The sequence below is a fragment of the Triplophysa rosa genome, linkage group LG20, assembly GCF_024868665.1.
Source record: "Triplophysa rosa linkage group LG20, Trosa_1v2, whole genome shotgun sequence".
Taxonomy (NCBI): domain Eukaryota; kingdom Metazoa; phylum Chordata; class Actinopteri; order Cypriniformes; family Nemacheilidae; genus Triplophysa; species Triplophysa rosa.
In genome coordinates, this window is record NC_079909.1 from 12,848,966 (window position 1) to 12,862,181 (window position 13,216).

The 13,216-nt window shown below is 40.7% G+C and overlaps 1 protein-coding gene across 1 annotated transcript; it reads left to right on the top strand.

Moving 5' to 3' along the window:
• Positions 1 to 194: 194 nt before the first annotated feature.
• kdm5ba (lysine (K)-specific demethylase 5Ba) lies at positions 195 to 12,951 on the top strand. The gene is made up of 28 exons (XM_057362040.1): positions 195 to 364; positions 1,354 to 1,552; positions 3,118 to 3,195; positions 3,568 to 3,690; positions 3,901 to 4,071; positions 4,916 to 5,044; positions 5,171 to 5,264; positions 5,351 to 5,418; positions 5,518 to 5,676; positions 5,944 to 6,063; positions 6,141 to 6,299; positions 6,482 to 6,663; positions 6,779 to 6,941; positions 7,085 to 7,204; positions 7,665 to 7,859; positions 8,155 to 8,336; positions 8,466 to 8,590; positions 8,691 to 8,841; positions 8,918 to 9,032; positions 9,121 to 9,476; positions 9,818 to 9,956; positions 10,053 to 10,232; positions 10,319 to 10,471; positions 10,715 to 11,128; positions 11,210 to 11,300; positions 11,373 to 11,578; positions 11,689 to 11,958; positions 12,054 to 12,951. Exons 2-28 carry the CDS (start codon positions 1,400 to 1,402, stop codon positions 12,174 to 12,176), a joined length of 4,419 nt encoding a protein of 1,472 aa, XP_057218023.1. The 5' UTR covers positions 195 to 364; positions 1,354 to 1,399; the 3' UTR covers positions 12,177 to 12,951.
• Positions 12,952 to 13,216: the final 265 nt, after the last annotated feature.

The following is a 13,216-nucleotide window of genomic DNA, read 5'->3' on the forward strand; positions in this document are numbered from 1 at the left end:
AAAAGTAACCACCATGAAACTACTTGGCAATGCATGCTTTAAAGTGAGTTAAGGACACATACTGGCATTATTTAAACGATTATTACTTTTATTCAGTAAGTTGCCTTAATATTTGTTAGTAAAACATCACGTTGGAACTGCCACACCTCACTACTCACTTGTACAATAAATGAGGCCGTTTCCACCGATAGGCGGATCGAAGAACCGGGCATATCTGTCCTGTGTTATAGGGGGCGACAAGACTTCCGTGTTGACGTGTGGTACGTGCTTGTAGATATTGCTTGCATGGAACTCTACAGTGGATGATAATGGACCCCTAACACAAAGAAATGTAAAAACAAAAGTCAACTGCAACCCCGGCACGGTGAGATACTTTTTGTCTTGGCACAGCGTTTCATTTGCGATGAAGGATCCTGCTGCGTTATGTATTCGGGTCATGTGACGGTACAAGTCCACACGGTTTATCTGATGGTCTGAGAGCACCGTTTATACCACATTGCGCGGTGTGTGAGATTAATCGTGAATTTCGATTTCAAGCGGACCAAGAAAGCTAATGCTAACCGCCGTCCCCGAGCAACATATGTTACTTCCGAGTGGGTAACTTAAAAGAGTCCATTTAAAGAAGTAGTTCCGGTGAAAATGAGGCTCTGTAAACTATGGCACATCAATCCGCGCAAGTCACTTCTCTAATTCAATAGAAGCTTTACTTTTGGACAGACGTCAAAGCACACAAATACTTAAAAGTGGGATTTTTTTATGAATATATACATTTAAAATACAGTTTATGACTAGATGTTTTGTTGGAAGCAATGACTTATTTAATTTGTTTACTGTTATTTAATTTTTGTATGTAATTTTTTGAAAAAATAAACAATGGCATTTTCCTGAGCTTTGCAAATAAAATGGGACGCTTTCTGGGTGAGTTTTAACGACATTTACGTGTGTCAGATCTTTTATCAACTACCTTGTTTAATTTGTAAAAAAAAATGTTTATTGAATAAAGTACTTTTATTAATCATGTTGTTGTCCATTACACAAACAAAGGTCTTGTTTGCATTTATTGTAAAAAAAAACTTCGGTACTGGTTTATTTTTCACTTAAAATAGCTTTAGGAAATATGCAAATATATTTTTCTTAATCGACCATTAAATGTGTAATGATGTCAGATGGGAAAATGCAGCGTCTCTATTTTTGTAAGCGGAAGACGACTAAGCACTGTAACGTCGACACTTCGTCTGTGTGTACGTTTCCCAAAGTGGATGAGGATGTTAATTGTCGGAGTTCAGGTGTAATCATTCTTTAATATGGCTTATTTTCGAGACTAATTAAAACATTTACTTCAACTTCAAACAGTTTACTGCAGTTTCCGCATGTCATCGTTTGGATCAAGTTCCCCAGAATGACCCATTCACGACCCAACGAGTTTATTCCACCACCGGAGTGTCCTGTCTTTGAGCCCAGTTGGGAGGAATTTGCCGACCCTTTTGGGTTCATCAACAAAATACGTCCAATTGCTGAAAATACTGGCATCTGCAAGATCCGACCGCCCCCGGTAAGTTTCTTCGACATATAACAGAACTGTCAAATGAAAGTCAGATCTCGATAGTGTTTTTACTCGTAGATTGCAGCCCTCGGTTAAATCTCGAAACACTTTTCTAAAGACAGGTTTTTTCAACATGGCGGATTGCGGCTCCAGCCATTGCGAACGTTCGTAACTGTGCGTGAGCGTGTGCGCGCAGCTACTAGCTATGCGTGAATGCTCGCGTGTGGCTACTCCTTTACCCACCACAACAACATTAGCTACTTTCTTAGAAAGGTAGTTTTTGTTAAATTTATAATTTGGGGGTCACGTCTGAGTTTGTGCACATACTTTAAATAAATATTTGATTGATGGACAGTGTTGGATCACATAATACAATGACTGTTATTGTCTTCTAAATCAATGTTAGTTAGTAACGTTAGGCATCCACCCAAACAGTCCAAATCAAACCTTAATACTTGAAATTGTAAACCATGACAAGTATTTTTCCCGAGTTCGTTTTACATTATTTTTAAACATTCTGCGAATGCTTTATACTAGTAACTTGTGCTGTTGCTGCAACATTTACCACGCAACAACTTCCTTTTATTTTTCTCTTCAACGTCTAAACATTTTACTAAAATATGACATTTAACTTGGATTCTAGATGTAAATACAAATCAATAAAAAAAAATGCTGTTAATACAACACCTGGGTCAAATAAATAATTATTTTGTACAGTTACAGTGATTCGGAAAGATTGACTTGAATTAACAATGGCCACTTTTCCTTACATACAGTGGGAAACCGCTTCACATTTCTGTCGCTTATCAGATAAATGAGTTGAGGGTTAAACTTGAGACAAAAATGTAAAATTATTGCTCAAGTTTCAGGAGGGTAATTGGTCTTCGCCGTTGTCCTCCATGTTGTTCGAGATGAGGATTTGCATTTGGTTTGCCATCTGGCCATTTAAACCGAAATTCCATGTAAATAAAGAGAAGTGAAATTCAATGCAGGTCGCGTTTTAAACGTGCACGTTACATTGTCGTGCACGTTGTTGTCGTGGCTATACATTTTATTGGATTTGCCTTGTTCATAGTTGTTAACACCCTAAAACGGCGACCGTGGAAAGATAAAGAGAGCTGTGTTGTCGTCACCAGTATCCATCCTAATAATAAGTATACTGCCTTTGTGGTTGATATTTTAGTACCTAACGATATTCAAATAGAATGTTGTTGTTGTTGTCCTCAAAACAATGCCAAATATTCCTGTTGTCGATTTTAGAATTTTAATATGATATGTTTTTGTATCACCCCTACGTTTGGGTTACATCTACAGCAATACAGATCATTAAAAATAGGCTATGTAGTGTTTGTGTATTTAATTGTATTTCAACATGATGCTATCACTTTGATGTGTTTTATAAGCAGTTCTATTATAACTGTACTATTATATTTACGTGCTATAGGTACTGTTATACTTAAATATATATATATATATATATATATATATTACACGTCAATACATTTATATATGCTTTAGGTTTTAGATGTCTGACGGTAAACACAAAAGCTAAATCTATGTGGGTTTTTTGTCAGGGATGGCAACCACCATTTGCCTGTGATGTGGACAGACTGCATTTCACCCCACGCATTCAAAGGCTCAATGAGTTAGAGGTAAGGACTCTCTCCTCCTGCTTGTCAGATACTTTGTGTTTGCAGACATATTCATGTGGTCTTATTTGGGGGCTTAAGTCCAACCCCAATGCTGAAGCAACAGGCGTGGCCTTTGTCTTACTTTAAAGCTTTGGGTTTTTTGTCAATTTGAAAAAAAGGTCATTGGTTCAAAGCTGCAAAAATAGTGTTGCAAACAACTTGCTCAAGTTGCAAATTATTGGAATTTTTTATGTATAGGTCATTTTATAATATAAAATTATAAATTTTATTTATTTATGCATTTGGCAGACGCATTTATCCAAGGCGACTTACATTGCATTATACTACACTTTTTTTTTTTTTTTTTTTCATTTGTGTTGTATTGTTTCTTAGGCCCAGACCAGAGTGAAACTGAACTTTCTAGACCAGATAGCAAAGTTCTGGGAGCTGCAGGGCTGCACCTTGAAAATTCCACATGTTGAGCGCAAAACCTTGGATCTATATGTGCTCTACAAGGTGGGTCTATGGTTTTCTTTAACAAAAGCTTGGATACGTAATGTTAATGTAATGTTCGCATAATTTTGTCTCAGGTAAGTTTCTTAGGTAAGTTTTACAAATATTTAAAAGTGCATTTACATATTTTATCAGAGGCCATTTTTAAATCAAATATGGCTATAAACATGTTTTTTTATGAGGAGTGACACCTCTGCATTTGTCTCTGTCCAGCTTGTCAAGGAGGAGGGAGGCTTTGAAGTGGTCTGCAAGGAGCGAAGATGGACTCAGATTGCAATGAAGATGGGTTTTGCTCCCGGTAAAGCAGTTGGCTCTCACCTGCGTGCTCATTTTGAGAGGATTCTTTATCCTTACTATCTGTTCCAGAAAGGAGCTAATCTTATGGTGAGGCTGCAAAAGAACTTTCATAACTTCCCTTTTTTTCCTTTTATCTTTTATTTCTGTTCACTTTGTTACATTTTTCTGACTTGTTCTTTTTTATGGCGCATTCTTGTAGATAATTGTTCATTTCAATTGCTGACAGGCTTTCTTTTTGTTGTTGTTGACAGATTCTCCTCTAAATGTATCCAAACAGAAATAGTGACCCGGTTTATTTAGCATTGTTGAAAAGTGCCCTAGTTTCTTTTTTCATCATATATGTTAAGTGTAAATTCCCTGTGCCTTAAAAAATAAGATGGATGTTATGCACAAAAGTTTTATATAGAAATGTCCTCAGGACACTCGGCTATAAAGAGGATTAAATATAAACGTGTGATTTGTTTCTTTATATTTCTGTATAGTGTCAATTTTGTTGGTTGTAGTATTGTCTGGCACACTGCTTGTCTGTGTTTCTATGGCTTCAGTAGCTGTTTTCTCTGTAACACAGTACATGTATTTAGTACCCACGGCACCTCCCCCCCATCCATAAAGGGGTGTGAATTCATTCATTGAGTCCTGAGCTCTAGACCCACATGCCTGCTGCTTTTACCCCATGTTAAATAACCTAGGGGTGATGGGCTTTGCCTCTGACTGTTTCTTGTTTTAATGATGTCCACCCTGCTGTCGTGTGACTCTGTTTAATTAGATAAGAGCGAAGCCATGTGCACACACATATAGTGCTTATGTAAATGCAGCCTTATGCGTCTGTATTAGTCAAATAAAAATGCTAATTGTAGGTTTTTATTGCAAATATATGTGCTTGTCACTCGTCAGCCATGGAGTTAACATTTTTGATCTCTTTGTACAATAGAACTCTCAGAAGCCAACTCTGACTAATGACACCAAAGACAAGGAGTATAAACCCCATGATCTGCCCCAGCGCCAGTCAGTCACACCAGCAGAAACCTGCACTATTGCCCGCAGAGCCAAGCGGACAGAGGTAAAGCTTCTTTGGACTTGGTTCATTGGAACCTGTAATAATCCATTTCTCTCTAGTCTATACCTAAATGCAAAGCAATGCCTTAATAGTCGTAATGTCTTTTAAAAATTGCTTTTCTCTTCATAGGGCCGCTGTTTTAAATCAGAACAAGGTGAGGTGTGTGAAGACAAGCCTAACCTGAGGAGGAGAATGGGGTCCTGTGCGGCAAAACAGGAACCAGGTGTTTTTTCAAATATCCCGTTCTCTACTGATTCACTTAAAACTATATTGCCACAAACGTTTATTTACATTCAACATCCTTTCCAGTGAAAGAAATACCAATCCAGGTGAAACAAGAACCCATTGAGCCAACAATTGAGGGTGAAAAATCAAAGGTGAGAATCACAGAGGACAGTTTATGTTGCACAAAATCGAAAATATGCCCTGCATTCCATTTGTGCTAATGATTGTTTTTATTTCTTTGTTCCTCATAGGTGGAGCAATATATATGCTTGGTGTGTAGGGGTGGAGGCGATGAAGATAGACTCTTGCTTTGTGATGGGTGTGACGACAGTTACCACACCTTTTGCCTGATCCCACCCCTTCATGATGTCCCCAAAGGTGACTGGAGGTGCCCCAAGTGCCTAGCTCAGGTAAGCCACTCCCCAACTGCCTACATCTGCAAACGGATGGTGTAAAATCTTTGTGTTTGTCACATGATTGTTTTTGAACTCGTGTGACTTTACATGGGTGTGGCGTTTTCTTAAACACAAAGTCACATGATTATTTTAAGAAGCTCATTTTGTCTCCAGGTATGTATTATAACAAAGATGGCATTTCTTTAGGGAAAGAGGTTGTTTTTATTATACGTTGCTGAATGTTTGCTATCATTAACACTGGCTTTTATATTCTCCCTATAGGAGTGTGGTAAGCCACAAGTGGCGTTTGGGTTCGAGCAGGCCTCTAGAGACTACACCCTCCGCACCTTCGGGGACATGGCGGACTCATTCAAGTCAGACTACTTCAACATGCCTGTTCATGTATGTTTGATATTGTGTGACGCAATAAAAATTATTTTATCCTTGCGCTTTGAGTGACTGGCTGTTTCGTTTGGCAGATGGTTCCCACAGAGCTGGTGGAAAAGGAGTTCTGGCGACTGGTTAGCACCATTGAGGAGGACGTCACCGTGGAGTATGGGGCGGATATCGCCTCAAAGGACTTTGGAAGTGGCTTCCCTGTTAAAAACGGCAGCTTCAAAGTCTCCCCAGAGGACGAGGTAACCAAATTGCTCTGAAGTCCTTGCAATTTAAATGCGCAGTAAAACCCTGGTCATGTTGCAGGGTCTAATTTCTCTCCTTCATGTCTTTTAATTGAAATCCTGTTGTAGTCTTTAAAGCTTACAGATTACTGGTGCAGTATTGACGACTAATTAAAATAATCACATTTCATTTTGTCCAGGATTATCTGAGAGGTGGCTGGAACCTGAACAACATGCCAGTACTGGAAGCATCTGTGCTGACTCATGTCACAGCGGACATCTGTGGGATGAAGCTCCCATGGCTTTACGTGGGCATGTGCTTCTCCTCCTTCTGCTGGCATATTGAAGACCACTGGAGCTATTCCATCAACTATCTGCACTGGTATTCAACTCTTTCTTTACATTAAAAAACTGCAATATGAATCTGCTCTTTCACTACTTGCAGTGATACTTAGATGTTTGATCTCCACTCAGCTTTTGTTGTTGTTGATTTGCAGGGGAGAGCCAAAGACGTGGTATGGCGCTCCAGGCTACGCTGCTGAGAAGTTGGAGAAAGTGATGAAGAACCTGGCTCCCGAGCTCTTTGAGTCTCAGCCAGACCTACTCCACCAGCTGGTCACTATTATGAATCCAAATATCCTCATGGATCATGGAGTACCAGTGAGTTCCCACTGGATATATAGATGAAACAAAGGCCATTAATCACAGAAGACTGAACACATTTTTTGTATACTCTACGTGGCCTTTTTATTCTTCACGTGAAGTGCATTATATCGATTAACTCATGTATTTGTCCTCTATAGATTTACCGTACAAACCAGTGTGCTGGTGAGTTTGTCATTACTTTCCCGAGGGCCTATCACAGCGGATTCAACCAAGGCTTTAACTTTGCTGAGGCTGTCAACTTCTGCACAGCAGACTGGGTAACGGCCGCTAAATATCATAATCAATGCAACATGAACATCATTGTCAGAAACTATTAAATCTCACATCTGGAAGTTAGTGTGAGTTGCCATTTGCAACCTGTTTTTCATCTGCAATGTCACATGTTTCTAATTCTGAGTAAGAAAAAATGTAGGAGGGACCTTGATTTTATTTTTGTGTATTTGAGAGGTACGTTCCGCAGTGGGACCAGATCAAATGCGAGTTTGTTTAAATGAGGGCTGAACACCTCAACATTGTCCAAAATCGTGCCTAATTTTATTTCGTTGTTTTCATTACAGATTACGAGTTAAAGCACTTTTCCCCCTTTCCCTCTTTAGAACAGTGAGCATATGTGTATCATTCACAGTTATAACAGGAGAATGTATTGAATTCAATGGGGTCACTTTTTATTTCATGTTAAATTCAATGGAAAAACTAAAATGCTGTCTTGTGTTTCAGATATCTCTTGGACGGAAGTGTGTTGAGCACTATCGATCTCTGAACAGATACTGCGTTTTCTCCCACGATGAGATGCTCTGTAACATCGCCGCCAAGGCAGACAGTCTGGAGCTAGAACTGGCCTGTGCTGTTCAGAACGACATGAGCATTATGATTCAAGAAGAGAAGGATCTTCGTGAGAAAGCCTATAAGCTGGTAGGTGCCTATTTTAAAGGCGTTAAACCTGTCTGCTCCCAGATTGCGTTTTATTAGTTGATACCGTGTTTATTTGTGGCTCAGTGTATGAATGCACTATAAATGCTTTGGATAAAATCGTTTGTCAAATACATTAATGTAAATATATGACAATCACCATAATCTACAGGAGTACTTGAGTACTTGCCTATTTGGTAATAACCGTTAGGTCTCATGTCTTTTCAGCCTTTGTTTGTGTATGCATGCTGTCTGTCTGTCTACTAATTGATCCCATTGTGTTCACGCATCTCTCTAGGGTGTGTGGCACTCCCAGCAGGTTGACTATGACTTACTGCCGGATGAGGAACGGCAGTGTGCTAAGTGCCGGACCACCTGTTACCTGTCTGCCATCACCTGTCCCTGTAGCCCCGAGCAGGTGGTCTGTCTCCACCACATCCAAGACCTCTGCTCCTGCCCTGCTAGCAGCTACACACTCAAGTGAGTATTTCCAAAAGCGATTACAACAATAAAACTAAGAGCAACTGATCAAATGCAAAATTTAGGAGTTTTTCCTTCAAAGATTTCACAGGTATTCTACAAATTAACCTTTTTCTTTTGCTTGCGCAGCTATAAATACACCCTTGCCGAACTGAACCCCTATTTCCAGGCTGTGACGTCTCGTGCGGAGTCCTACGATGACTGGGCATCTAAAGTTCACAAGATTTTGAAAGCAGATCAGGATAATAAAAGTGGTACATTGTGACTACACTCAATACAGTTTTGAAATAGTGTTAAATCTTGAAATTCTGGGAAGTCAGTCTAAAATACGTTTTTTTTTCTTCTCATGACTAGATTTGGAGGATCTTCGCTCCTTGATTGTAGAAGCAGAGAAAAAGATGTACCCCGAGACTGACCTGCTAAATCACCTGCGTCAAGTCATTCAGAACGCAGAGAGGAGCGCTTCAATGGCCCAACAACTTCTCAACGGCAAGAGACAGACGAGGTACATTTGATTCTTCATTCTAAATGACCAATCCATCTAAACTAGACCAGGTGGTAGCATCTAACTCTGTTAACAGGTATCGCTCAGGTGGGGGAAAGTCTCAGAACCAGCTCACTATAGAAGAACTGCGATCGTTTGTCAATCAGTTGTATGATCTGCCCTGTACCATTCGACAGGCCCCTTTCTTAAAGGTATTCAACCGCACATCTATCTGTTTTAATTTCTATATGCTGTTTCTCATCTCCAAGATATATTGATCACAATTCTACACTTTCACAGGCGCTTTTAAGTCGTGTCGAACAGTTCCAGCAACAGAGCTTGGATCTCCTCGCAGAGGACATGTCGGGTTCCTCTGCCCTCCAAAGCCTCCTCGATGAAGGTGCAGGCCTGGATGTGGAGTTGCCTCAGCTGGCACTGTTGAGGCAGAGACTGGAGCAGGCCCGCTGGGTGGAGGCTGTTCAGCAAGCCAGCGACGAGCCGGCCAACCTCAGTCTAGATTGCATGAGGCAGCTCATAGATCAAGGAGTGGGCCTGGCACCTCACGCATGTGTGGAACGAACCATGGCCCGCTTACAAGAGCTGCTCACTGTCTGCGAACATTGGGAAGAAAAGGCCCACAACATGCTCACTGCTAGGTTAGTTTAGTTTGTTTTGAGTCACTTGTAACACGTTTGTATGCTTATTTTACAGTTAAGAGGCTCTTTGACACTTTTGATCAGTGTCACATTATTATGAGCAAGATGTGTGAGTAGTGAAGGCAGCTTTTGGCAGTTTAGGTTTGGCAGTTTGCATGTGCTGGTAGAACGTGCTACAAAATAATTAGCAAAATTTTACTTGCAAAATTTTGACCTTATTGATTGATGGCTGCTCGACCAGATGATAAAGTTCATTTACTATCAACAAGCATGGTGTAAATTCATCTGATGGAGAGTAAAAATCATTTTGGTCTACAATCCCCACACCATTTTATTTTCAGACCTCGTCATAGCATTGAAACTCTTGAGGCAGCCATACAGGAAGTGGACGGCATCCCAGCATACCTGCCCAGCTGTCTACAGCTCACAGACTGTGTCAGTAGGGCCAGAGAATGGATACAAGAAGCAGATGCTCTTCAGGTACATTTCACTGGTTTCTATCATATAGTGCTTTGTAATTTTTAACCTTGTGGTTGGATGCATCTCACCCTTTTTCTGTTTTTTTTTTCCCTACAGGTTGGAGGCCGTATCCCTGTTCTTTCTACCCTTTCTGAACTTGTGTCAAGAGCCAGAGGTATTCCAGTAATGTTGGAACCCTTGACCCGGCTGGAAAGTTTGGTGTGTGAAGTACAGGCGTGGAAGGAGAGCGCAGCTAAAACATTCCTGTTAAGGAACTCATCCCATTCTCTTCTTGAGGTAGATCAAGTTGTAGTCTTTTTCAAGATCATGTATAGACTACATAGACGTTTCTGTTTTTAATTTGAGTGTTTGGTTTTTTTAAGGTTCTGTGCCCTAGGTGTGAGACTGGAACTCAGAAGTCAAAGTCTAAAAAAGTCAAGGATGTCTCGGTACCTTGCAAGAAACCTGATGTGAAACTGGATTCCCTCTGTGATGTGGAAAAAGCACTTTCCACAAGCAAAGATACAGCTTCAGCAGTACGTCCCATCTCCACTTTTCATACAAATCAGACTAGTGTTGCTTGCTTAACCCTCATATGTAATAATTAAATATTTTTCGTTATATATACTGTATATATATATGGGTGTATGTGTAGAGCTACAAAAAGATTAGCATGCGAAAACTCCAGACAAACTTTATTATTGAGTCTTTGTCATAATTGTATTGGACTATAAAGCATCTGGGTTTCTTCTCACCCTTGTGTATTCTTTGTCTTACAGATGGCCACTCTGGGTGATGTCCATCAGAAAGAGTTGGAGAGTCTGTTTATCTTAAGGACCTCAAATGAGTCAAAGTTCCAGTCTTTACCCAGCACTTTGGCCCCCACAGTGTGCTTGTGTCACACCGTTCATGCAGGCCCAATGCTCCAGTGTGAACTCTGTCGAGATGCCTACCACAGTGGCTGTGTACCAGGGTTCAACGACATTCTGGCGGGACAGCCGTGGTTATGCCCGCTCTGTAAGCGGTCAGAGAAGCCTCCTCTGGATAAGGTGCTGCCCCTGCTGGCATCCTTACAGCGGATTCGGGTGCGGCTTCCGGAGGGTGATGCCCTGCGATATGTGATTGAAAGAACAGTGCGTTGGCAACACAGGGTGCAGCAGGTTTCTCTTCCGACACAGCATCCTAATGGAAAAGTGAGTTCTGTAATCCAATGAATGGCATCAACTTTTGTTCATTCTTCACATTGTAATGCTTTGTAAATTGGTTACCCACAGGCAGGACACGTTTCTGGAACTGTATCATCTCACACACTGGACGGGAACATCGGTTCTTTCTACATGCTACAGCCATGCATCCCTCTCGATGGTAAGTTTTAATACACTCTTATGAAAAGATCAAACATGTTTCATTGAGTGTTAATATTTTGATTTGTTGCAGGCCTCAGAAGTGAGTTGGAGGAGCTGTTGGTGGAAGGTCTTCTCCTGCAGGTGACTTTACCTGAACTCCAACAGCTTTATAGCAACCTGATCAACAGGTTTTCGCCACCCCAACACTCCCTGCAGAGCAGCGAACATGATCATCAGTATCACATTGCCCAAGACAAAAGTTCGCCTCACATGAGCCCCCCGCACAGCAAAGGACAGGTGGGATAACAGTCCCAGCTTACAAATGCTCTAAATTAATGAAAGGTGTTAGAACATAGGATCATCCTATGGAAATCGTAACCATTTTTGATAAAACGTGTTCCATATAGGATGGAGTTCCAGAGATCAGTCGGGAACCCGAGAAGGTTGAGAAGAACAGCAAACGGCGTCTAGAGAAGGAGAACCTGGATGGGCAACCCAGAGACGAGATAAAGAAGCCCAAGAAGAAGAAGCCCAAAATGAGCAAAGATAGGAGAAGAGAGGAGAAAAGAACCATCTCGCCCTCCAACTCTCTTTCTGACCCATCACATTCAGAAGACTCTGAGGAGGATTGGTCGGTGTGCTCTGCAAAGCGATGTCAACAGCCAGAAGGAAACGAGGTCAGCATTATTACTCACGGAGGGTTATGTGGTCTGGAATTGACAAATTGAGCTCATGTCTGATTATTTAATGTTCTCTTTCCTGTTCCTCACAGGTAAACTGGGTCCAGTGTGATGGCAGCTGTAACCAGTGGTTCCACCAGGTTTGTGTGGGAGTGTCTGCTGAGCAGGCTGAGAATGAGGACTACATCTGCGTCAGCTGCGCAATAAACAAATGAGGACCAAAAAATGTTTTTTTGAAGGATAGTCAAAAAGGCTCCCCGTTTTGCACACAAGTTACAGCACCAGAGGATATCCTCCTTCGAACCCCCTCCTTACTGAATACCGATCCCTCTCCCTCGGTGCTACTGCCTTCTTGATAGGACTGTTAACAAAAATCTGTATGATTCTTATGCTATGTTTTTTTTTTTTGTATTTTTGAAGATTACCTTCTATAACATTTTCTTTAAAGAACGTGATGCATAGATGTACCTCAGGGGTTTCCATCCCATAAACGCAACCCATAAAAAACAATGGGGACCTCAGCTTCCCAAATGTATTTTGTTCATATTTATTTTCTCCCCGGTCACCTTTTACATTTCTAATGTGAATTTATCAAATGAAATTGATCTGGTATATTTACACCAAATGTATTAATTGGACTAAACAAAATGGTCTGAACTTATTTTTGGAACCCACTGTTTTGGTACACGTGTCTAATAATATAAAATATTATTTATTTATCCCAGCAAAAACTCGGCTGGTTACCCTGATTTTCAGTAGCTTGAAATCTTCTCTGAGCTGTTGCTTGATGCATTAGAAGTGTTTGTACAGAATCCTTAAGTAGGTTGTCAGACGGGAGATGTAGCAGGCAGAAGAAAAAGCTGTGTGAAAAATACTTTGTGATGTATACTGTGGCTTTCTTTAAACTCACAAAACAGATCTTTCTGATGTTAATTCAGTTGTGGAATAAAATGGTTTGTTCTCACCTATAAATACTCAACTTATACTGGATTTCTCAAACGTGTTTCTTGTCTTTAATATGTTTGTACTGCAATAAGTTCAATATGTGGAAAAGCCTAAATTGGTACCATGCAGCAAAAGCTTAAATGCATTTCTATCAGAGAAAAGCGTTTGATGGCGACAAAGAGAAGATATTACGTGTGCGCAGACCGATCGGCGTATGACTTTTAAGTACCGCGAGAGCGATTCATAAATCTAGCTGTATAATCGTTCTCGCGATACTTTAATATCATACGCTGATCCGTCTGCGCCTCGT